The sequence below is a fragment of the Physella acuta genome, unplaced genomic scaffold (assembly GCF_028476545.2).
Source record: "Physella acuta isolate Inbredline_101_S28 unplaced genomic scaffold, ASM2847654v3 ptg000891l, whole genome shotgun sequence".
Classification (NCBI taxonomy): Eukaryota; Metazoa; Mollusca; class Gastropoda; family Physidae; genus Physella; species Physella acuta.
In genome coordinates, this window is record NW_026732408.1 from 226957 (window position 1) to 253281 (window position 26325).

Genomic DNA, 26325 nt, shown 5'->3' on the forward strand with positions numbered 1-26325 from the left:
TGAATGTTTCACAGCTGTTTACATACTCAATTCATTTGGTAAAATTAAGTAAATAAAATGTGATACACCTTTAACTGAACTCGTACAGAAAACTGGGGAAAATAAGCCCATTTTATATTGTTCAACAAACTTTTATTGAATCGAACGAAAGCCCAAAATTATTCCTATTCACACAAATGTACATTCTTTTAATAAATTTCTATACATACAAATATACATTCTTATACTTTTTTCATCTATATCAAATCTAAAAAAACATATTAAATGATACGTCTTTGTTGCATATAATAATTATCAGATAATTATCTGCACTTAAATAAGTCCAAGAGAAAACAAGCAGGATTCCCCACAAGATAAGTTGGAGTAGTTCAGCAACAGGCAGTGGTTCACTGTTGTCAGACTTGTGTCTGGATTCATTAGTTCAAGGTGGATAGTTGGTTAACAGTCTTACTGTCTTATGGATAGCAGATGGCCTATAACGCCATTTGTTGAAAATGTTACCAGTCATTTCAGACAATGGACTCATAATTAATGATAATTAATGAGGTTTTGATAGCAAACTAAAATCAGTTCAAGGTTAGTCCTGATATCAGCTTGTCATAAAGATCTACTTTAGTGTCTATTATTATCTGGTGTACATAAGAAGAGATTAAATATAGATTTTATAACACTAAAGGTCAGAGAACTGTCATTTGTTTTTACTATTTACATAAACAATGTCTTTATCATCCTTATACCAGATTACAAAAGAACAAAGTATCACTGCGCACAGAATAATCAGTGATGATACAGGAAATTCATTTTGTTCCTGCTCAGCTTTTAACTTCATCTCCATGTAATTCTGGTATGCTTTAAACTCTTCAGCTTTTCTTTCACGGTTTTCGTTGTAATGTTGCCGATAAAATTCATCAAAGTTGTAGATTTTGGTGTGTCCTGTAGGGGGTCTGGGCCTATGTTTTTGCTGCTGAGACGCATTACGAAAAGCTTGTGTGTAATCTTCCTCTGTTTCAGGGGAGCTTCTCTCACTGAAAAACACATGGATCATACAAAGTACATTAATAACAGCTAGCTAACTGCTAGTGCTTGCACAACACAAGTTCAACTTGATAGAGATACAATCAGTTGAAAGTTAATAAATGAAAGAAATTATGAGAGGACAATTTTTAAATAAATAAAATAAAAAGGTAACTATGAAACATTATAGATGGTTTCAACAGTTGGCTCTGTAGGGGTTTACAGTTTAACTGTGACTGTATGAATATCAGTACGTCAAGAGTTTAACTTTGACTGTATGAATATCAGTATGTCAGTAGTTTAACTGTGACTGTATGAATATCAGTACGTCAGTAGTTTAACTGTGACTGTATGAATATCAGTACGTCAAGTTTAACTTTGACTGTATGAATATCTGTATGTCAAGAGTTTAACTGTGACAGTGTATGAATATCAGTACGTCAAGAGTTTAACTTTGACTGTATGAATATCTGTATGTCAAGAGTTTAACTGTGACAGTGTATGAATATCAGTACGTCAGTAGTTTAACTGTGACTGTATGAATATCAGTATGTCAGTAGTTTAAATGTGACTGTATGAATATCAGTACGTCAAGAGTTTAACTTTGACTGTATGAATATCTGTATGTCAAGAGTTTAACTGTGACAGTGTATGAATATCAGTACGTCAAGAGTTTAACTGTGACAGTGTATGAATATCAGTACGTCAAGAGTTTAACTGTGACAGTGTATGAATATCAGTACGTCAAGAGTTTAACTGTGACAGTGTATGAATATCAGTACGTCAAGAGTTTAACTGTGACAGTGTATGAATATCAGTATGTCAGGAGTTTAACTGTGACTGTATGAATATCAGTATGTCAGTAGTTTAAATGTGACTGTATGAATATCAGTATGTCAGTAGTTTAACTGTGACTGTATGAATATTAGTATGTCAAGATTTAACTTTGACAGTGTATTAATATCAGTACGTCAAGAGTTTAACTGTGACAATGTATGAATATATGTATGTCAGTAGTTTAACTGTGACTGTATGAATATCAGTATGTCAAGAGTTTAAATGTGACTGTATGAATATCTGTATGTCAAGAGTTTAACTGTGACAGTGTATGAATATCAGTATGTCAGGAGTTTAACTGTGACAGTGTATGAATATCAGTACGTCAAGAGTTTAACTGTGACAGTGTATGAATATCAGTATGTCAGTAGTTTAAATGTGACTGTATGAATATCAGTATGTCAGTAGTTTAACTGTGACTGTATGAATATCAGTATGTCAGTAGTTTAACTGTGACTGTATGAATATCAGTATGTCAGTAGTTTAACTGTGACAGTGTATGAATATCAGTATGTTAGTAGTTTAACTGTGACTGTATGAATATCTGTATGTCAGTAGTTTAACTGTGACAGTACGAATATCAGTATGTCAGGAGTTTAACTGTGACTGTATGAATATCAGTATGTCAAAAGTTTAAATGTGACTGTATGAATATCAGTATGTCAGGAGTTTAACTGTGACTGTATGAATATCAGTATGTCAAAAGTTTAAATGTGACTGTATGAATATCAGTATGTCAGTAGTTTAACTTTGACAGTGTATGAATATCAGTATGTCAGTAGTTTAACTTTGACAGTGTATGAATATCAGTATGTCAAGAGTTTAACTGTGACAGTGTATGAATATCAGTATGTCAGTAGTTTAACTGTGACAGTGTATGAATATCAGTACGTCAAGAGTTTAACTGTGACAGTGTATGGATATCAGTATGTCAAGAGTATTACTGTGATAGTGTATGAATATCAGTATGTCAAGAGTTTAACTGTGACTGTATGAATATCAGTATGTCAAGATTTAACTTTGACAGTGTATTAATATCAGTACGTCAAGAGTTTAACTGTGACAGTGTATGAATATATGTATGTCAGTAGTTTAACTGTGACTGTATGAATATCAGTATGTCAAGAGTTTAACTGTGACTGTATGAATATCTGTATGTCAAGAGTTTAACTGTGACTGTATGAATATCAGTATGTCAAGAGTTTAACTGTGACAGTGTATGAATATCAGTACGTTAAAAGTTTAACTGTGACTATATGAATATTCATATGTCAACAGTTTAACTGTGAAAGTGTGTGATCTAAAGCAGATTAACATACCTGCTCATATGACCGTGATTATAGACCCCTCTATCATACATGCGTCTCTTTCTTATGTTTCCAAGGACCTCATATGCCTCATTTATTTCAGTGAACTGAGAGTGGTCCTGAACACACTGTGCAGTGTCAGGATGGTACTTTTTAGACTTCTCATAATACGCTGACTTTATCTGATTTTGTGTGGCCGATGGTCTGAGGCCAAGAATGTCGTAGTAGTGAAAGGCTGATTTGGATGCAGTAGATGAGAGCCTATAAATGTTACTAACAACACCTTTTGGTCCTAGTAGTTGCAGCTGTAGGACCTGATTCATTTTGTTCATCCCTGTTTATAGCTCAGTGGGTCCTAAGGTGATTTAGAATGAAAGAACTGGTAAGTGTTTGATGAAATCGTATTCCTTCTTGGTAAATTACAGACAATTTCTAGTTATGAGAACAAGTAATAATTGATCAACTTCCTCTTGTTTATCAAACATTTTTGATACATATACAATCGTGCAGAAAAGTGGAGCCACCAGGGCAAGTTTACAAGTGCTCAACAACCATAGAAAAATATACATGTTCATATGTGTATAGGCCTATATATAATATATATATATATGTATTACTATGTAGGCTTACATAAGAAAATATATGCATATACATAAAACAGTGTCAGATCTTGTGACAACTTGCCCATGACTTTTAGCCTCACCTTCCCATACATATACTTTATTTACTAATACTAGCGTTCCCATCCCTTGAGTTGGTGTGGTATTAGAAGCAAGGCAATATTTTAAGAGGATTTCATCAATGCATTTTGGCGACAGCCCAGGTGTTGGGGTATGGCAAGGCACTGATTTTCATATAATTTCACTTAATGGTATGTGCCTAGCTGGCCGAGATGATAGTGTAGTAATGACCCCCCCCCCCCCCCATCCAAAAAACCCCAGTTATCCAAGGAATACAAGTAGTCTAGAAGTAGAATCTAAAAAAAAAGACTTCACTGTCTAGTCTTAGTTTATAAAGTATATTAGTTGGCCAATTCTAGCCGGAAAAATATATGCATGCGCAATGGAGAGAAACTATTGATGTTTTCCATGGTGCTGCGCATGCGTGTGTTTACAAACTGCAGAACCCTAACCCTGACCCTAATCTTGATCCTAACGCCTGCCCTAGCCTTAACCCTAGTGCAGCTATTAAGGCCACTGCACATGCGAAAAAGCTTTTTCCGAGTAGTCACTTCATTATTAATTTACGACAACTTTAAGACTAAAACTCAATCTCAGTATAAAAGTTAAAGCCTAAATAAAAATATTGTAACTAGATCTCGTAGAATCTAGTAGTTAGTCTCAGTTAGTAAATCGAAGTGGCTACGTGTATCGCAGAGCTTTACCAGCAACGAAGTGACTACACGCATCACAGAGCAATACGAGTATTTTTTAAAAATTATGTATATGGTATCGGGAAAATTATTCAATACCCTATACATATATAACTAATAAACTCTAATATACAAATTCAGGTCCAGTAATAAATAATCCACTACGTATAAATTAATAGGCTATATTATGTTTGGAATTACGATATATTTTGACCTGCGGTAAAATGAATGAGTATTTATTTCCTGTCATGGAAAATGCTTACTTTTTCTTTTTCTTACACATCGGGTGTGGTTGAGTCAACAGTGTGGCAGCTGAAGATCATAGACCTGGAGCTCTGAGTTCAAACCCGGGGTTAGCATGTCTGGTATTAGTGTCTTTTTACATTTTATTTTTTTCATAGTGAAAACATGACAGGTGATTTTTTAAAATAAAATAAAATTTCCAAACATAGTCACTCACGTGATAGCTTGCTTACGTTAACTATCCCGTGGGTGAAAAATCCCACCACTGTCGGATGGGTTACTGTGAGTTCAACAGGCCCATAGAATACACGTCATAGACATAGAGTGAACTCAAGTTCACAAGATCTTTGGTGTCTTCACTCCTCCCCCCCTTCAAACCAATTGAAAAACAGATCTACTTCTGGTCATTTATTTTTAGTTCACATAGGCTTAATAATATAGACTTAGATCTACTATCATACAGATAGCTGTAAAAACAATTTTCTAAAGAGCAGTTTGATTTAGCTAGATCTAATCTAGTATCTGGATCTAGGACTATCATCTGACCTAATACTGATACAGTACTGTCTTTTTAAAAGTACTAGAATCTTAGGTTTTGAAATAAAACACTTAGCCTAAACTTTTAAACTAGATCTAGATCTATGTCAACATTAAATTGCTAAGACAAAAAAAAATATCTATTTTTAGCGCAATTTCCATACTGACAATTGCGATTATTAATTCATTATTTCTGGATGGATGGATGGATGGGTGTCCGCAGCTTTAAGTCGTATCTCCTCCTCAACGAAGCAATATCGAGGACTAGTTCCAAAAGCAAATATGTTAAGCGTTCCGAGGATGATTGTGGGCCAAAAAAATTCTCGGAATTCCTTCCTGGATTTCCCGGAAAAGCCAAAAAACCTCGAAAAAATGCAGTTTTTGGCCCATATCTCGGCAACCAGACCACTTAGCGACTTGAAACATTTACCAATCGATTCCTGCCATAATTTAGAACAATATTGCCGGAAAAAGTTTTCAAAAATATCCTTTTGTTCGGTCACAAAAAATTAATTAAGGAAATTGCGCTTAAATTGTCACTAGACTTTTTATTAACTTGTTTTTTGATCGTGTGCAACATAAGGTAAATTTATTAAGAATAATGCACAGCGAACCGCGAAAATACGCCCGTTAGTAAATAGTTTATAGGGCCTACTAAATTCAACTAAATAGATCTAGATCTAGTACTAAATAGTAAATAAATACAGACTGAAACTGTCACAGAGTGTAGTGACCTTGTCAGCCGTATGTAGTCTCAGTGTAGTGTAGTGTGTAGTTTTTTAGTGTAGCTAGCAGTAGGCTACTCATTGTGACTTTGAGTAGCAGATTTTGGTAATCTATCGTTTTAGGTACGTAAAATCGCCCGCGGCTAGTAATGTCCAAAAATGTTACCTCATTACCAAGGCTTTAATAGAAGTATATTGTGATATATTTGTGCCAAATATTATTGATAAATGAATAATAAACCTAAATCAATGGCTAAATCTATCAATATACTGATATAGGCAAGAAATTAACTTTAAACAGCAGTGTTTGCGAGCAGGATTTGCTATATAAAAAGCGGCCATCTGTAAGTTAGAGTGGCTTCCCCTGAATCTTGCGCAGTAAATGAGCATGGTTGCATCTGTAAGAAACATCGCTAGTCTTCATTTAATACTGAATTTTAATTCAATTGTTTAAAAACAGGTACATAAATGAAACAAGGAGACATTTTTGTATTTTTCAAAACATAAATCCTCCTCAAAACTCAAAATGTGAAAACATTATTAAAATTTAAGGAGTCACCTGTTTTTCACATTATTAGCCGCGGGCGATTTTACGTGCCTAAAACGATAGATTACCCAGATTTTAATCATTTTCTTATGCCACTTCTTTGTGACTTTGTAGTGTATTTGTACTTGTAGGTAGATCTATATAAATAATATTAATAAGGCTATTAATTAATGCTAGCCGGAATAAGATACGCATGCAATATGCATGCGCAATGGAGAGAAACTACGACTTGCCTTCGCGGTGATGTTTTCGATCAGGCATCTCTTCGGGGGGGGGGGGGGGGGGGGGGGGGGGGGGGTCAAAGCCTCCCCCGAAAATTTTTTACCGCCCCCCCGAACGAAATGAAATTTATATAATTTATATAGAAAATATATACTTTTAACAGTGTCCGCCCCCCCCCCCCCCGAAGAAAGTCTACCGCCCCCCCCGAAAATTTCAAGTGCCCCTCCCCCCCGGAGAAAAAAAGTCTGGAAGAAACACTGTTTTCGATGGTACTGCGCATGCGTGTGTTTACAGCCGCAGAACCCTAACACCAACCCTAACCCTATCCCTAACCCTCATTCTAGCCCTAACCCTAGCCATAGGTTACTGCGCAAGCGCAGAGCTATCTTTTGCCGACTAAGTGGAGAAGTTGGGGAGAAAAATCGGTAATCTATCGTTTTGGGTACGTAAAATCGCCCGCGACTAGTAATGTGAAAAACAGGTGACTCCTTAAATTTTAATAATTATTTCACATTTTGAGGAGGATTTATGTTTTTTAAAATACAAAAAAGTTTCCTTGTTTCATTTATGTACCCGTTTTTAAACAATTGAATTAAAACTATTCCGTAATAAATGAAGACTAGCGATGTTTCCAACAGATGCAACCATGCTCATTTACTATAGCAGCCATCTTGTTTAAGTTTTATTTTTATAAGCTTATAGTGCAGATTCAGGGGGAAGCCACTCTATTTTACAAATGGCTGCTGTTTATATAGCAAATCTTGCTCTCAGACACTGCTGTTTAAAGTTAATTTCTGGCCTATATCGATATATTTAGCCATTGATTTAGGTTTATTATTCATTTATCTATAATATTTGACACAAATATATGACAATTAACTTCTTTTAAAGCCTTGACAATGAGGTAAGGTTTTCGTACATTAATAGCCGCGGGCGATTTTACGTACCCAAAACGATAGATTACCGAAAAATCTTCTTCTGAGTAGTCACAGTATAATAAACAAAAACTAGGGTAAAGGAGGGCGTTAAGAGCCACACTTTTTAGCACCTGTACATTTTTAAAGATTTCTACTAATCTAAGAATTTTTTAGTATTGAAAATATGGCAAAATTATTCTAACATATCTTACACAATATAAAAATAATAACAAAGTCTATTAAATATACTTTAAATGGGTTTAATTGAACATTTATTGTCATACCCCCAAAATCAGCATTTGGGGTGAAAGGAGCCGGGCAGTGGGGCAATAAGTATTATCTCCTAGTTTAGACTAACTCCACAATAAAAATAATTAATTTCTAACCCCAAAATAGTTAATGCTGTGTACACACACTTTAACTGATACTAGCTATCACTAGGCCCCAATGGGCCCAGTCTACAATTGATACAATTGCAGGTGTACATAGGGCCTAAAGTCTAGTAGTTTACAGTAGGCACATTAGTATGCCTAGTGTGTAGCTAGTATACTAGTGTGTAGCTGTCCAGAGTTAACATTCTTGTATGTAAAAAGGGGTGGTACTAACTAATCTGCCTTAATGCTTTCCCCTGATAAGCCATGTGTGCTATACATTACATAACATGACATGGAGGTGAGAAATGTTGAGGGGAGAGCAGTGGTACTGGTTTCCCCTTTGTTCTCCTTGCTGGACCCTGAGGGCCATAAATTACATAAGGAGATGCTATCTCTGGTTGGCTGAGATCTAAGAACTAAGTCCATGCTACCTACAAAGAGATAAGTTTTATGGTGGGTTAGATACAGGGGAGAGCAGTGGTACTGGTTTCCCCTTTGTTCTCCTTGCTGGACCCTGAGGGCCATAAATTACATAAGGAGATGCTATCTCTGGTTGGCTGAGATCTAAGAACTAAGTCCATGCTACCTACAAAGAGATAAGTTTTATGGTGGGTTAGATACAGGTGGGGGCTGGGTATCATGAGGGTGAGAAATTGTGAGGGGAGAGCGGTGGTACTGGTTTTCCCTTTTTTCTCCTTGCTGGACCCTGAGGGCCATACATTACATAAGGATATGCTATCTCTGGTTGGCTGAGATCTAAGAACTTAGTCCATGTTACCTACAAAGAGATGAAGTTTTATGGTGGGTTAGATACAGGTGGGGTCTGGCTATCATGGAGGTGAGAAATTGTGAGGGGAGAGCAGTGGTACTCATTCCTCTTTGGTCTCCACCCTGCTAGACCATGAAGGTCATATATTACATAACATGCCACCCCAGATTGTCTGAGATCTGTAACTGTAATCCATGTTACCTACAAAGAGATGAAGTTTAATGGTGGGCCAGAAACTGGTGGGGGCTGGGTATCATGGGGGTAAGAAATTGTAAGGGGGGGGGGAGCAGTGGTATTAATGTGTCTGTTTACTTCCCTGCTGGACCATGAGGGTCATAAATTACATAACATACCACCCCAGATTGGCTGAGACCTAAGAACATTTATTCCTGTTACCTACAAAGAGATTTGAAGTTTTATGGTTGGTTAGAAACAGGTGGGGGCTGAGTTGGCTGTATTGCCCCTTAGGGGTAATAAGTACAAGTACCAATTTAAAAATTACATTGCTAACATCAGATGGCTGAATTTTTACTTTTTAGCAGGTTAGAATTGTATTTATATCATTTAGACACAAGTCTGTTTAACAATTAATACATTTTGTGTTAACTATTCGTATACCAGTGTCATATTCAGTGGTCTAATAAATGAGAAACTCGCACATAGGGTTTTAAGAGCCACATAACAGTATCTGTTATAACTTTTCTCAACAGGCAAGCTAGTGAACAAAATTAATGTATTCATGAAGATTTAGTTATTATCTAACAAATAAAACCATTATGGTAATGATCAGTCAAGTTTTACTCTGATAGTGATAAAAACTTTATAGCATGGTAAAATGGGACAAATGTCAGCCATTTTGTTTTGGCACCAATAATCACTGTGCAAAAAAAATTCACCAAAATAAAACTATTCTAGCCATAGCTATAAAAATAGTGTTAAAATGTACAACAACCAATGCTCTAATATAGGAACAAAGAATGGGCTTGAAAAACTTATTTGGTTTATTACAAAGTGAAGTTTCCCAAGTTATGTCTATTTGGAAAAAAAGTTCACAAAATGGTTTTATGGAGATGAGAAATTTTAGGGAAAGAGCAGTGGGATTCAATCCTGTCTCATCCTCTCCCTATTGGACCAAGTGGGTCATAAATTACATAAAATGAATCCTCTGTTTCTCTGTTATCAAAGAACAGCAGTGGTTGTTACCTCAGAAGTAGATTAGCAGTGTTATTGTGGGTTTTGTGGGGGTGGGGTGTTGATTGGGGCTTAATACCACACGGCTCTTAACGCCCTCCTTTACCCTAAACACCTTAGATAGGCCGTTCGATTCACAGCTTCCGGGTTTGTTGTTTTGAAGCCATCTCATGGCTCATGCGCTTACCAAAAATGGCGACCAGTTTCGCTTTCACTAAACGGTAGAGGGATAAAACTAATAATAACGAGGCCATCGTTAATTTTAGACATCGGAACTATCCGTTTCTATTTCAGTCTGTTATTTAAGAATTCCCAGATGTACTTTTGACCTAATTTCTTTATTTGTATTTAACGAGGCCGTCGAGAGAAAGTCACGCTTACTTAGCTTGCGTTTCAAGTCGAATAAACTAAAGCAGGTGCGTTATCCAATAACTTTTTTATTAGACCCAATTTTTATAACATCTTTACTATCAAATAAAAATAGAATTGTTTAATATAATTAGGCTGACAACAATGCTTTTCATGCTGTAAGTAATAATGCCATTTTATTATATTCTTGTTTGGTGAAAACGAGGCGCGGGAAAATGTGTGCCGCGTAAGAATCCAATCATTTGGCTAGATTTATGACTGTTTTTTATGTCACACCTAAAAATAGAATGTTTACGCTTTCTTCGTTGATGATCGTTTTTATTATTTTTTAAATTGAAAGTATGAATTATTAGTTAGATTGCAGATTTTGTAACTTGGTATACTTACCCTTTATCAATTTTAAAAACATAGCATGCTGATTGTAAACAAATATAGTCATAAAACACAGAAATATAAAGTTATAATTGCGATGTGCCACACCCGGGCCACACCCCCTCAAGAAAGCATGTGTTTATTAAGCTGTTTATCTTACTTTACAACTGTAATTAAAATTAATTTTCAAATTTTTATCACTTATTGGGTAAGATTAAGCACATGTTTACCAAAAATAAAAAAAATAAAAAAGCAAATTCTGTTTTAATGAAGGTCACGGGTGAAGTTTTTTTTTTCCTTCTGTCACGTTCAGTGGAGGGTGCCACAGGCTGACCTGACTTTGGAATTTTTTTCAGTAATAATGACTTTGCACAGAAAGTTAAAATATGCTAAATTAGCTTAGTTTACTAGTGTTCTAGCTATTATTGATACATTTTTAATAAAAAAAATCATTCTGTAATTCTCATCAAAAAGCCTACCTTAGAATACACTTAGATTCTTAGATTTATCGAACTAACATTTTAACTGATCAACCACGATTACATTACATATAGAAATCTAATTATTATAAGTAGAAACCTACATTCTAGATCTAGTTCTATTACTTCTGTGGATAAAATAATATAGATATTCTAGATCTAGAATCTAATTTCATTATGTAACTTAACAATAACATTGACCATCCATTACGCTACAGTAAAATTGTGTATCTCTTTCTAAGGAGAGCTAATCTGGTAAATGAAATAGATTTACTCTAGATCTAAGTTTTTAACTGTTGTTTCACATCTTTGCATGCAACACATATAGAACCATAGATCTACCTAACTGCACTAACTGCATTTTTTTTTGCCGGAGGTGGGGAAGGGAGGCTTAAGAGAACAATTTAAATTAAAGAATTACAAAGGGGTTGGGAGCAAGATTTCTTTCAGACATCCTACTCCGGGGGAGGGGGAGCGGAAGGGGGGGGGGGGGCGAACACTGGTTGAACTAAATAGCAGGGGTGTAGCGAGGGGGGAGGGGGGCGGCGGGGTGCGGGCCGCACCGGGTGACACCATTTAGGGGGGTGACACCAAGGCAAAAAAAAAGGCAAACTATAGACAGAAAAATGATAATTGCACTTAATTAAATGATTAATTAGAGTGAATTAAATAGTGGACAAAATCCCGACACGGGTGGAGGTGGAGGGGGGGGGGAAGTGACACCATGACTATAACCTGCTAATGATAAAGAAAACATGCAACATCCAGCTGAATTTATAACCAAATATAGATACAAATCGTTAGTATTATCTGAGCACAGTTTAAAGCAATCACCGTGGGGGTAACTGGGTGGGGGCGAGTTACATCAACTCAACGTTGCAATATATATGCCTGAGGAAAACGGGTTGGTTGAGAATCGTAATAACCTATGTTAATCCAAAGCTGTGTGTGGGGTGTGGGGGGGGGGGGGTGAAAAATCAAATACATCCAGATGCGCATACACATACTTACAAGTGTTTATGGAATATATATATATATATATATATATATATATATATATATATATATATATATATATATATATATATATATATATATATATATATATATATATAATATAGGGGGCCTATATATATATATATATATATATATATATATATATATATATATATATATATATATATATATATATATATATATATATAAAATAATTGTTTCGCTGTCTGTGTATCTATCTGTGTATCTATCTGTGTATCTGTGTATCTATCTGACACAAGCAATTTAAAAACTTTCACAGTGAAACGAAAACGAAATATGACGTCATATTCAGCATGTAGTAGAAAATAATATCAAGCCGGAGAGTGCACACAGTAATATGACGTCATTGATTCTCGAGTAAACATTGAATAAAAAGGCAATTTTGTCTAATCTAAGTGGGTTGCGTGGAGAGTTTCATTCATACAATTCTTCGGGTAGGGGCGAAGCCTAACCCCCGCGTAAGAACGTCTAAGCCCCCTCCCCAACTCAAAAGAAATTTCTTCATCGATACTCTATAATAAAATTACCGTCTAATCTAAAAAGTGGTTTCATGCAATTCTCCGGGTAGTGGCTAAGCGCGACACCAGTGTTTCTTTTAGACTTTTTCCTCCCCGGAGGGGGGAACTTTTTCTAATCTAAAAAGTGTTTAGCATGCAGTTTTTTTTTTCAAGCATCTCTTCCGGTAGGGGCGAAGCCCCGCCCAGATTCTTCCTTTAGTTTGTATGATCTACAAATGCGACCAGTGTTTCTTTCAGACTTTTTCCTCCCCGGAGAGGGGTGGGGGTACTTGAAATTTTCGGGGCGGGGGTAGAATTTTCTGGGAAGGGGCGGACACTGGAAAAAGTATATAATTATATTTCGTTGAATGGGACGGTAGACATGTTTTGGAGTGTGTGTGTGTGTGTGGGGGGGGGGGGGGGGCGAAGCCCCCTCCTCCCAAGTAGAGTTGCCTGAAAGAAGCTCTAAATGCGACTTTTGTCATGAATGAGATTAGGTGCATGGTTTAGGGATATGCCTATGACTATATTTTGTATAAATTAAAGTACCGAGAAAATAGACAGCACTATCAGAGTTTCTTTCAGGCATCTCTTTTTACCGCCCCCCCCCCCCCCCCCCCGAACGAAATGAATTTTATATAATTTATATAGAAAATATATACTTTTAACAGTGTCCGCCCCCCCCCCCCCGAAGAAAGTCTACCGCCCCCCGAAAATTTCAAGTGCCCCCCCCCCCCCCGGAGAAAAAAGTCTGGAAGAAACACTGAGCACTATCAACCTAGCGCCCGTTGTATCCTTCCTCAACGGGCCATTTTTCTCGTATATATATATATATATATATATATATATATATATGGAGCATATATATAAATATATATATATATATATATATATATATATATATATATATATATATATATATATATATATATATATATATATATATATATATATATATATATATATATATATATATATATATATATATCGAGATATATACATTTTGTTCTTACGGGGGGGGGGTGACACCATTAGGAGCCGCACCGGGTGACACCCGACCTCGCTACGCCACTGCTATGTAGGCTCCCTATTTTCTAATAAAATATTTTTCTAGCCCTGAGAGATGTCAGAAATGCCTAAATGAATAGGCCTAGTGCCAGGGTGACTCTGTGACGAAGGGTTGGGCACATGAACGTGTTACAGGAGATTGGTGTAGGTAGAATGTAGTATTGGGAGCTGAGTCTACTGCCATTGTTAAATGTGGGTAAACAGTTTGGTACAGGCGGGAGCTAAGGGAAAGCAATGGTTTAATGAAAAGGGGGTCTAATATAAGAGCTAATTGATATATGACGAAAACTGAGAGCTTAGTAAACAGTGATAATATTCAGCAGGCATTTAATCTAAACAGCCTGAGTATAGTAAACAACAACAGCTTTGTATTTTGTAGTGTTTTTATCAGGAGCTCTTGGCGGGTCCTTGTTTATCGCAGGCCTTGTTGAGGGGGGGGGGCGTTTTATGCCGAGCCGAGTTATAACCATTTGTCTTGTTCTTAAGTCCAGTGATGGGGGCTATAACCATTTAAATAGCGTTGCATTATAGGCCTATATTTAAAGAAAATTATCTTCCTTTTCTTTTATTTTAGTGCATGTATAAAAATTTGTTATTATAAATTATCAACTGTTGTTTATTACAATTTTTATTATATTTTGTCATGGATCAAACTGTACTATAGATTTAAACATACCAAAACGTGCTAGATAAAATATTTGTTTTTGAAATACTGTGTCTGGCCTTACAATCAGCATTAACACTATGCCATCAGCAAGTTAAACTACAAGCACCATTCGGCACCAGCATCTCTTCGGGTGGGGGGGGGGGGGAGAGAAAGAACGCCTCCCCCCTCCCCCGAACGAAATGTATTTTATATACAATTTTTTTTACTTTTACCAGTGTCCGCCCCTCAAGTGCCCCCTTCCACCCAAGAAAAAAGTCTGGAAGAAACGCTGTTTGGCACTATGTATGCAGCAAGTTCTACGACGAGCACCATTAGGCACTAATCTTGTATTGAACAAGTTAAACTTGTTACCGTGGTAACTCCGATAAAGTATTTAAAATAATTTGTGCAATAATATAAGCATACTGTATTAAAATATCAGAAATGTAAAACCGTATAGATCTACTAGATTTGTTTATTATATAGTCTATTTACTGAAATTGCTGCGTTTTTTCGTAGCCTATTCAATTTAGAACGTCTAGTAAGTTTACCTATGTCTACTCATTTTTTGTTGGTTCTGCATGCATGATTATTCAGATGTTAGACACACATAAAAGGCATATTATTAGCCTGCTATTATTAGCCAATTTTGTTCCCCTCGTTTCCCATCTTGGGTGTGATCTTGCTATTCACAAACGTCTACCGTCATAAGAATGAAGAAATCTATTTTTTAAATGTAGGCTATAGATCTATATCACGATGCGGCTGTTAGGTTTAAAAGGGAAAATATGATGATGATGATTGATATCTATAACAATACTTTTAAGTATAATGCTTTATGTCTGGATTCTAATTAACAATTCTTATACTAAAAATCAAGTTCACATGTCTACTTTCCAGTATGAGTTCGACATATAGGTGCATATATAAAGCCTCTTGTTTATGATTAAGGCTTGTATAATACTGGGACAAACACGTAGGCTGTCAACACATACATACATACATGCACGTAGGTTGTCAACACAGACAATACATACATACATGCAGACTGTCAACACAGACATACAAACATGCACGTAGGCTGTCAACACAGACATACATGTACGTAGGTTGTCAACACAGACATACATACATGCATGTACGTAGGTTGTCAACACAGACATACATGCACGTAGGTTGTCAACACAGACATACATGCACGTAGGCTGGCAACACAGACATACATACATACATGCAGACTGTCAACACAGACATACAAACATGCACGTAGGCTGTCAACACAGACATAAATGCACGTAGGTTGTCAACACAGACATACATACATGCATGTACGTAGACTGTCAACACAGACAATACATACATGCACGTAGGCTGTCAACACAGACATACATGCATGCACGTAGGCTGTCAACACAGACAATACATACATGCAGACTGTCAACACAGACATACAAACATGCACGTAGGCTGTCAACACAGACATACATGCACGTAAGCTGTCAACACAGACATACATGCACGTAGGCTGTCAACACAGACATACATGCACGTAGGCTGTCAACACAGACATACATACATGCACGTAGGTTGTGACCTGATGGGTATAGGAGAGGACATTCAATTACTGACATCGTAGAATCTTGGAGAGGACATAACATTATTGACATTCAGTGTTTCTTCCAGACTTTTTCTCCGGATGGGGCACTCGATATTTTCGGGGGGGGGGGGGGGGGTGGGGGTGGGGGGGGGGCGGACACAAGTAAAAGTGTATGTTTACTATATAAATTCCATCTCGTTCGGGGGGGGGGGGGGCGGTAGACTTACTTCGTTCGCCCCCCCCCCCCCCGAAGAGATGCCTGGAAAAAACTCCATTGACATTGTAGGATCTTGGAGAGGACATAACATTATTGACATTGTAGGATCTTGGAGAGGACATAACATTATTGACATTGTAGGATCTTGGAGAGGACATAACGTTAATGACATTGTAGGATCTTGGAGAGGACATAACATTAATGACATTGTAGGATCTTGGAGAGGACATAACATTATTGACATTGTAGGATTTTGGAGAGGACATAACAATATAATCCTTAAACCAGAAAAAAAGCGCAAAACGTCTTGAATAATTCCTTTTGCAGGTGTATACAGAAAACAAAATAACAATGTCGAGTGAGCCAAACAAACCGATTGAACTTACTAAAAAACATTCGACTATAGCAAAAAGTCGCTCGGTTGTACTAGATGCAAGGTCTTTAGGCTCAGTGGCAGGGTCCCTTGCTACAGCTGGGTCGTTAGCAACGGATGATATGATAATGGTAAGTTAGGGACATTGGTGGGATGATGTTGGTAAGTATAGGACATTGGTGGGATGATGTTGGTGGGTATAGGACATTGGTGGGATGATGTTGGTAGGTATAGGACATTGGTGGGATGATGTTGGTGGGTATAGGACATTGGTGGGATGATGTTGGTAGGTATAGGACATTGGTGGGATGATGTTGGTAAGTAAGGGACATTGGTGGGATGATGTTGGTAGGTATAGGACATTGGTGGGATGATGTTGGTAAGTATAGGACATTGGTGGGATGATGTTGGTAGGTATAGGACATTGGTGGGATGATGTTGGTAAGTAAGGGACATTGGTGGGATGATGTTGGTAGGTATAGGACATTGGTGGGATGATGTTGGTAGGTATAGGACATTGGTGGGATGATGTTGGTGGGTATAGGACATTGGTGGGATGATGTTGGTAAGTAAGGGGCATTGGTGGGATGATGTTGGTAAGTAAGGGACATTGGTGGGATGATGTTGGTAAGTATAGGACATTGGTGGGATGATGTTGGTAGGTATAGGACATTGGTGGGATGATGTTGGTGGGTATAGGACATTGGTGGGATGATGTTGGTAAGTTAGGGACATTGGTGGGATGATGTTGGTAAGTATAGGACATTGGTGGGATGATGTTGGTAGGTATAGGACATTGGTGGGATGATGTTGGTAAGTAAGGGGCATTGGTGGGATGATGTTGGTAAGTAAGGGGCATTGGTGGGATGATGTTGGTAAGTATAGGACATTGGTGGGATGATGTTGGTAGTTAAGGGGCATTGGTGGGATGATGTTGGTAGGTATAGGACATTGGTGGGATGATGTTGGTAAGTAAGGGACATTGGTGGGATGATGTTGGTAGGTATAGGACATTGGTGGGATGATGTTGGTAGGTATAGGACATTGGTGGGATGATGTTGGTGGGTATAGGACATTGGTGGGATGATGTTGGTAAGTAAGGGGCATTGGTGGGATGATGTTGGTAAGTAAGGGACATTGGTGGGATGATGTTGGTAAGTATAGGACATTGGTGGGATGATGTTGGTAGGTATAGGACATTGGTGGGATGATGTTGGTGGGTATAGGACATTGGTGGGATGATGTTGGTAAGTTAGGGACATTGGTGGGATGATGTTGGTAAGTATAGGACATTGGTGGGATGATGTTGGTAGGTATAGGACATTGGTGGGATGATGTTGGTAAGTAAGGGGCATTGGTGGGATGATGTTGGTAAGTAAGGGGCATTGGTGGGATGATGTTGGTAAGTATAGGACATTGGTGGGATGATGTTGGTAAGTAAGGGACATTGGTGGGATGATGTTGGTAGGTATAGGACATTGGTGGGATGATGTTGGTAGGTATAGGACATTGGTGGGATGATGTTGGTAAGTAAGGGACATTGGTGGGATGATTTTGGTAGGTATAGGACATTGGTGGGATGATGTTGGTAAGTAAGGGACATTGGTGGGATGATGTTGGTAAGTAAGGGACATTGGTGGGATGATTTTGGTAGTTAAGGGGCATTGGTGGGATGATGTTGGTAAGTAAGGGTCATTGGTGGGATGATGTTGGTAAGTAAGGGACATTGGTGGGATGATTTTGGTAGGTATAGGACATTGGTGGGATGATGTTGGTAGGTATAGGACATTGGTGGGATGATGTTGGTAAGTAAGGGACATTGGTGGGATGATGTTGGTAGGTATAGGACATTGGTGGGATGATGTTCGTGGGTATAGGACATTGGTGGGATGATGTTCGTGGGTATAGGACATTGGTGGGATGATGTTGGTAGGTATAGGACATTGGTGGGATGATGTTGGTAAGTAAGGGACATTGGTGGGATGATGTTGGTAGGTATAGGACATTGGTGGGATGATGTTGGTAGGTATAGGACATTGGTGGGATGATGTTAGTGGGTATAGGACATTGGTGGGATGATGTTGGTAAGTAAGGGGCATTGGTGGGATGATGTTGGTAAGTAAGGGACATTGGTGGGATGATGTTGGTAAGTATAGGACATTGGTGGGATGATGTTGGTAGGTATAGGACATTGGTGGGATGATGTTGGTGGGTATAGGACATTGGTGGGATGATGTTGGTAAGTTAGGGACATTGGTGGGATGATGTTGGTAAGTAAGGGACATTGGTGGGATGATGTTGGTAGGTATAGGACATTGGTGGGATGATGTTGGTAAGTAAGGGGCATTGGTGGGATGATGTTGGTAAGTAAGGGGCATTGGTGGGATGATGTTGGTAAGTATAGGACATTGGTGGGATGATGTTGGTAGTTAAGGGGCATTGGTGGGATGATGTTGGTAAGTAAGGGACATTGGTGGGATGATTTTGGTAGGTATAGGACATTGGTGGGATGATGTTGGTAAGTAAGGGACATTGGTGGGATGATGTTGGTAAGTAAGGGACATTGGTGGGATGATTTTGGTAGGTATAGGACATTGGTGGGATGATGTTGGTAGGTATAGGACATTGGTGGGATGATGTTGGTAAGTAAGGGACATTGGTGGGATGATGTTGGTAGGTATAGGACATTGGTGGGATGATGTTCGTGGGTATAGGACATTGGTGGGATGATGTTCGTGGGTATAGGACATTGGTGGGATGATGTTCGTGTGTCGGACATTGATGAGATGATGTTAGTAGGTATGACTGGTGGGATGTAGGAAAGGTCGTTCATTGATGTTATGATGTTGGTAGGTATGACTGGTGGGATGAAGGGATGATGCTGGTAGTTATAGGACATTGTTGAGATTATGTTGGTAGTTATAGGACATTGTTGAGATAATGTTGTTAGTTATAGGACATTGTTGAGATTATTTTGAATTGCCAGGTGTTTTTAGACCTACCATGCACATTTATAAAACGATTTTTGACATAGAATACATCTCGAGAGGCCAGGGAAGAAAGGAAACAGACAATCATGGGCTTCCATCGTTACATATTCACACTGGCTTCACATTATCTCGGTATCTCTAACGACGAGGTCGAGGATTTTGTCTGTGATTCATACGACGTAAGTAAAAATCCATTGTATTAGAAATTCCTACAAAATAGGATACGTTAAACTTAAATTGTATCAGCTTAATACGATATAAATAAAGTAATATAGGCTGAAAAAATTTCTTTGTGGCCTACGAGATGGATTCTACTTAATATTCAGAATTCAGATGTTTTTGTCAAACCAAGAGTAGGAATATAATTCAGTGAATAATAGTAATAATAGGGACTAAAATGCACGACCGTGCGTACTAGATTTTAGAATGACGTAACGCTGTTTTATTTCTAACGGAGCATTTGTGTCGTCTATCTGCAGCTTTTGATTTTTTTGCAAGACATGAGTTGTTGTTTTTTTTCACAAGCTTTTATTTAACTTCTCTCTGTCGTGCTTTTTACTTGCTTATAACAATATAACCGCCCGTCTTTGTGGCCAAGGGTTGAAACTTGCGAGCGAAATTTCAATTGATTTGTTTTACATAATTGACACTTACTTTTTACTCTGACACCATTGTGATTAATATTAGATGTGTAGGGCCCAATTATTTAAAAAAAAATTAACTAACGATTGCTATATGCCTATTAGCCTAAAAAATGCAACCTGTTTTCACTTTTAAACCAGGACGAATTTGGTACTGCGCTGTTGCACTTCGTATTATATTTTTAAAATAAAAAAAAGTTTAGGCCCTAGACTCTAACTCTATAATACAACTATTATAACAAGCTAATTTTAAATGGTTAGTGAGTATGGTTTTAATTAGTGGCTCACTCTAGTGGTTATTGGCAGTGGTTTTAATTAGTGTCCCACGCTTTAGTGGTAATTGGCAGTGGTTTTAATTTAAATTATAATATTTTATTATAATAATTAGTGTCCCACACTAGTGGTTATTGGCAGTGGTTTTAATTAGTGGCCCCCACTAGTGGGCAGTGGTTAAATAGTGATTTTTAAAAGCTTTTACTTTTATATATCTGTCTGTGGGTTTGTGGCAAATCTTGTTTAGTCTCTAACATTAGTCTCTTACAACAACACATATCTCATTTTTGATCTAATTAGATATTTCCTTAATGAAAGAAATGCAAAAAATAAAAGGCCTACTAATTGTTTTTAAAAACTTAATTATCAACATGCTATTTTATCCTTTTGAATTTGTAATTACTAAAAATAGAAAATAAAAATCAAATATTTTTTAAAAACTTGGATACGCTTAAAAAAACACTGAAAAAATTCCCACTAATTCTTTTTTTTTCAGTGTTTTTATAAGGTGATTATTAAATAGACCAATTTGTTTTATTCTTTAGTTCATCCATTCTATGGTTGAGTTTGTCACTTACAACGGCGATTCTGTATTAATGCTGCATCATCAGATGGCTAAAACTCTCAATTATTCTGGTAGGGAACTGCAGAATCACAAATGTGAAAACTGAACTTTGCCATAATGTTTTCTTTATCCACAAGCAACTTAGTTTATTTAAAGAAAAACTGAATAGTCTACTGTAAATTATTGCACTTTTTACCACTATTAACAGATTGCGGCAGAACATATGCTCCAATTTCTAAGGCACCAGAAGCAATGCGAGTCTTGTTATCCACTGGTTATGACCTGCCCATTGAAGGAAAATGTGTATTTTTTATCAAAAGATTGCCAGTTATTTTAGATGACAAAAACATTGTTGAGGTAATTATTTACTACAGATGTCACCTCATTTGTGTTTCTAAAGTGGAGCATGTTTTGCTGGTAGGTCTACCATAAATACACTGTCTAGAAATTAATGAATGATTAAATCATAAATCTAGAAACTACATTGTATATATTATTTTTTTTAGCCAAAAGTTATTGCCCGTGTTGTTCAGCAGAATCTGACAATAAATTTCTGTGTGATATGCTTTCGCTTTTCTTCAATTGTGACATGTATCTGTAGCAGTAGGCTTTTTTAAAAGTCATTGTGTCATTCTCTCCTCCCCCCCCCCCCAAGAAAGGTTAACTTTGCTTAATATTAATGATTTAGGCATATGAAAATCTAATGAACTAGAATATAAATAAAAGCTAGCTTATAATGTTAAAAAAACTGTTTTAATTGGCTGCTTGTTCCTTCTTAAATTTCCAGAGCATTGTGTGTTGTAGCATCAATGTTAAAGAAAAAACCCTTCTGGGTGCATTGGCCGAACATGTGGCCAAAGTCTACCTCCCTGCGCTGCAAAGGTACAAACTTTTTACAGAGCTGATGAGAAAAGTAAGTGATAAAAAGTGCAACTATAATGAAATGATCATCGGCATAGAAAACTTTTCTCGGCATTTATTATGTGAGTACATTTTTTTAAATTAAAAGAATTTTACAAGAAAATTGACTAGCAAGCTGTATATGCAAACATTTAGTTAATAATTAATACATGGATATCAGGATCACATTTAAAAAATGTAATGAACAAATCTAGATTTAATCAGGGTTTGTCAATGTAAACCATATCACTACCCTCTAGTCTGTAAATGTCATACAAGTAATCATCCTATAAACGATCACATCTAGAGTGTGATTACAAAAAGGGTAAATTCTGCAAAATTCTGAAAATTTAGGAAGTTTAGGAATTGTGGCCACAATAATTGAGTTAACTATACATTTTGATTCTCCAACACATCGCAGGACTGAATATATCAGATTTCACCCACCTTCCCCCCCCCCCCAGGACTCATTATATCAGATCTCATCCACCTTCCCCCACAGGACTGAATACATCAGATCTCTTCCACCTCCCCCCCCCACATAAGATGACGTCCATCTTCCCCCACATATTGGAGGCCTATGGCCTATTCCATTCCCCCCCCCCCCCCCCCAACTGCACCTCACTGGTTACATTGCATGGAATTTAGGATTGTATTAGGGAGCTAGAGAAGCTAACTTTTACCATTGGATTGTTTATTTTGAAATCACAATTAGCTTAATCTAATTATAGAAACATAGATAAAGCTGTCATGATTTTAATCAGGGGGAGAAACTCATGTCAATGAGACAGTTGGACTAGGAGTGTTAAGTGAAAGATCAAAAATGAATGTGGCTAATTCTCTTCATGATGTTAACGACTGTATTAATGCAGCTCTAAATAAAACAACTATTAGTGTTTTGGAAGAACTTGCCAATCTTTGGTGCCAGCAAGTTGAAATTGTAAGTTCACTAATGGAAATTAGGATTGACTTATTACATTGAGTACAAAAATGTAATGCAATTAAATTAATATTTTTAGCTTAAAATATTAACTCAAACATTTTCAACTGCAGTTTTAATATTTGTGACATATAGCTTTTAATTGATGGTGAAAGAATTCAAAGAGAAGCTGATGATATAGGACCTAAAAAGGAACTTGAATTTTGGTTAAAACGATCTGCCCACTTCAGTTATCTGGTACAACAAATAAAATCTAAGCAGTGTCGCTTAGTGATGCATGTGCTATACATATGTAAATCCTCTGTTATGGAGAAGTGGCGAGAACTGGACATGAAGGTGACTGATCAGGCTAACGAAGCCAGAGACAATGCTAAATATCTATACACTCTTGAGAAGTATTGTGAACCACTCTACAGATGTCAACCTGTAAGCTGATTTTTAAGTTACATTCTTATATCTATCTATATATCTATCTATATGGTTTATATATATATATATATATATATATATATATATACACACACACTAAACCAACATGATTAATGTAATCATATGAAAGGAAATCATTTTACACATCTTGAAAATCTGAATTAATGATACCAAACATTATCAAACAAGCTTTTAGATGGTTTATTTCATTTTCTAATTAATGATACCAAACATTATCAAACAAGCTTTTAGATGGTTTATTTCATTTTCTAATTAATGATACCAAACATTATCAAACAAGCTTTTAGATGGTTGATTTCATTTTCTCAGAAACAGATGATGGACAACTTACCTGGTTTAATAGGAACAATCAGATTAATCTATAACTTTTCAAGATACTATACCAGCCCAGATAAAGTTTCAAGAATCTTTGTTAAGGTTGGATTTTTAAAATTGATATATATATATATATGTGTGTGTCTGTGTGCGTGTGTGCATGCATATGTGTGTGTGCATGCATGCATGCATGCATGCATGCATGTGTGTGTGCATATGTGCATATGTATGCACATGTAAAAATAATTATAGTAATAATGAATGTAATTTAATACAAATGTTGTTTATCCGAAGAAGATTCATTATTTTAAATACTAATTGTTGTTCATTATAAAAAAAAACTTTTGTTTGCAGATTACTAATCAGATTGTAACAACTTGCAAGAATTATATATCAGATAATGGTTTTTCTAGACTTTGGGACATGCCAAAAGATGAACTTCGTACAAAAATCAAGGATAGCATAAGGTCAGTTTGCTTTCTCAAGAAATAGTTTTGTCATGCTAACAGGTGTGCTTTCCTTACAGCCTTTCAGTTTTTAGTTGCCAATAGAGTTTGATTAATTGCTCTTTATTTTAGAAAGGTTATTATATTTTATTTCCCATAGATTATTTCAAGCATACATTCACATGTATGTGTCAACAAAAAAGAAAATAGCCAATGGAAACACTGAAAGACCATTTAGCTTTTCTGAATCATATATCTTTGGGAAAATCTACTCATTTAGAGCTCGTTTGGACATGGTAATTTTATATTTCTTCTTTAACCCACCAATTTTAGCTTTATTGCATCAACAATCAACAACTGCAAGAAAATTTATTTTCTTAAAGCTACATAGATAATTAATGAGAACCTTTGTAATTCCAATTTTTACTCTTTTTTCTGTTCATGTTTTAAGTGACATTATTTACATCTTAGAATTTCTTATACAGATTTTTAGCTAATGACATTAATTAGCAGTTAGCTTAAAATCTTAGAATTCTTTGTACAGATTATTTGTTAGTACCGTTAATTAAAAAAATATTTGTTTTTCAATATGTTTTACATATTATTTCCCTGTAATATTAATTAACAATTACACATCTTAAAATTCTTTTTACAGATTATTTGCTTGGATATTAATTAATAATTATATATTTTAGAATTATTTTTGACAAATTAGTTGCTTGTGACATTAATAAACAAATACTTATCATGCAATACTTTTCACAGATTATTTGCTTACTAGATCACTTTTCAATGTTTGGATCTCTTGAATCAACAAACATTGAAGGCCTGGAAGTTCTTTTTAATCGTTTCCAGTCCTTGTATTTACATTTGAAAAAGAAGGGTCATGATCTTCTCAACTACAAAAATCCATCATTTGAAGAAGATTTTGAAAAGTTTTTAGACAGCATAGAGGAGCTTAAGGTAATGTTGTGTTGTGTTTTAAGAATTGTATTTAACAGACATTAGACAAATGTAATGAAAGAAAAATGGGCTATTCTCTGTTTATTATACATTGTGTGTTTTCAAAACTATTTTTATAAACTTCTTCTATGTGTACTATTCAGGTAAATCTGCAAAAGTTCATGGTGAATTCATTGAAGAATTTAAAGAGAAGCTTGGACAAACTAAAAATGACAAGAAGGTCTGTTCTTTACCATCTTTTTGGTTATAATAAACTACAGATTCTTAACAAGGTAAAAGAATCCTGAATACATATGTCCTGTAGGGGAAAATGTATCAAAATCTGCTCTAAAGCAGCTGTACTAGGGGTCAGTGTGGTCAAGTCTGTAAAGCTCATGGTTGTTAAACCAAAAAGTCCATAGAGAGCTAGGACCCCCCCGGCAGATGAGTTTCAATAACTGAGGACAGCAGCCCATCTAGGAGAGAAAACTGCCTTGTAATTTGTTCTTGGATGGAGAAAGGTTATGGAAGCAAATCCACAAAAAGCAGGTTAAAATCAACAGCCTATATGGCGCATAACAGGTTGACACCTTATACTTAATTGTGTTGGAGGAAATCCTGTCCAACTTTACAATTAAGAACAAATTAGATGTAATAAATGGTTAGCCTCCTTTAATTAACTTGTAATTAATGCTTTTTTGCCCATTAATTATAAATAACAAATTTTGCAAGAATAAAATGCACCAGCGTGTTTATGATTTCTTTAATCTGTTTCTATTACAATACAACTATTTTTATTTCTTGCTAATTAATCTGGATTGTTCTATTTGTCATAAATGAAGATGAAAAGTTGTATAAAATTGTTATCAGAGATTAACAATACATTGATATCTGGTAACAGCATTAACAATTGTGGCTGCTGACCAAAGCACTAGCAAATTATTAAAATAATTTTAAAAATATCTTAATGCAGAAGATAATAATTTATTTACAACTTGAATTATTTATTTCAGTTTTGAAAAGTTAAATTTAGATTTTTTAGACCTGGAGACAGAGTACATGAATATTGTGGCTGTCTACAATGAAGAGTTGGACATTGTTATGGCTGTATGTTGGCCTAGTTTTATTACAATCTTTTTAAATCTATTTAAA

At 36.2% G+C, this 26325-nt stretch overlaps 2 protein-coding genes across 5 annotated transcripts in view; one reads left to right on the top strand and one right to left on the bottom strand.

The window, feature by feature from the left end:
- Positions 1–135: 135 nt before the first annotated feature.
- On the bottom strand, positions 136–11496 carry LOC131952846 (dnaJ homolog subfamily C member 30, mitochondrial). Of its 4 annotated transcripts, none has more exons than XM_059315739.1 (3): positions 11276–11354; positions 3171–3513; positions 136–1025 (listed from the first exon to the last, which is right to left on the bottom strand). In XM_059315739.1, exons 2-3 carry the CDS (start codon positions 3488–3490, stop codon positions 689–691), a joined length of 657 nt encoding a protein of 218 aa, XP_059171722.1. In that variant the 5' UTR covers positions 3491–3513; positions 11276–11354; the 3' UTR covers positions 136–688. The 4 variants fall into 4 exon arrangements, with proteins under 4 accessions (XP_059171722.1, XP_059171721.1, XP_059171719.1 ...); XM_059315738.1 differs by lacking the exon at positions 11276–11354 and adding an exon at positions 11027–11245; XM_059315736.1 differs by lacking the exon at positions 11276–11354 and adding an exon at positions 4794–4979.
- Positions 11497–16692: 5196 nt separating this feature from the next.
- LOC131952851 (dynein axonemal heavy chain 8) overlaps positions 16693–26325 on the top strand; it is a 63340-nt gene continuing 53707 nt past the window's right edge. The window contains exons 1-12 of the mRNA XM_059315743.1: positions 16693–16842; positions 19746–19880; positions 21161–21251; positions 21389–21537; positions 21968–22163; positions 22845–23020; positions 23156–23446; positions 23780–23887; positions 24140–24252; positions 24392–24527; positions 24997–25194; positions 25338–25466. Coding sequence (XP_059171726.1) covers positions 16834–16842; positions 19746–19880; positions 21161–21251; positions 21389–21537; positions 21968–22163; positions 22845–23020; positions 23156–23446; positions 23780–23887; positions 24140–24252; positions 24392–24527; positions 24997–25194; positions 25338–25466 — 1731 coding nt within the window. The 5' untranslated portion in view covers positions 16693–16833. The remainder of the gene's footprint in view (positions 16843–19745; positions 19881–21160; positions 21252–21388; positions 21538–21967; positions 22164–22844; positions 23021–23155; positions 23447–23779; positions 23888–24139; positions 24253–24391; positions 24528–24996; positions 25195–25337; positions 25467–26325) is intronic.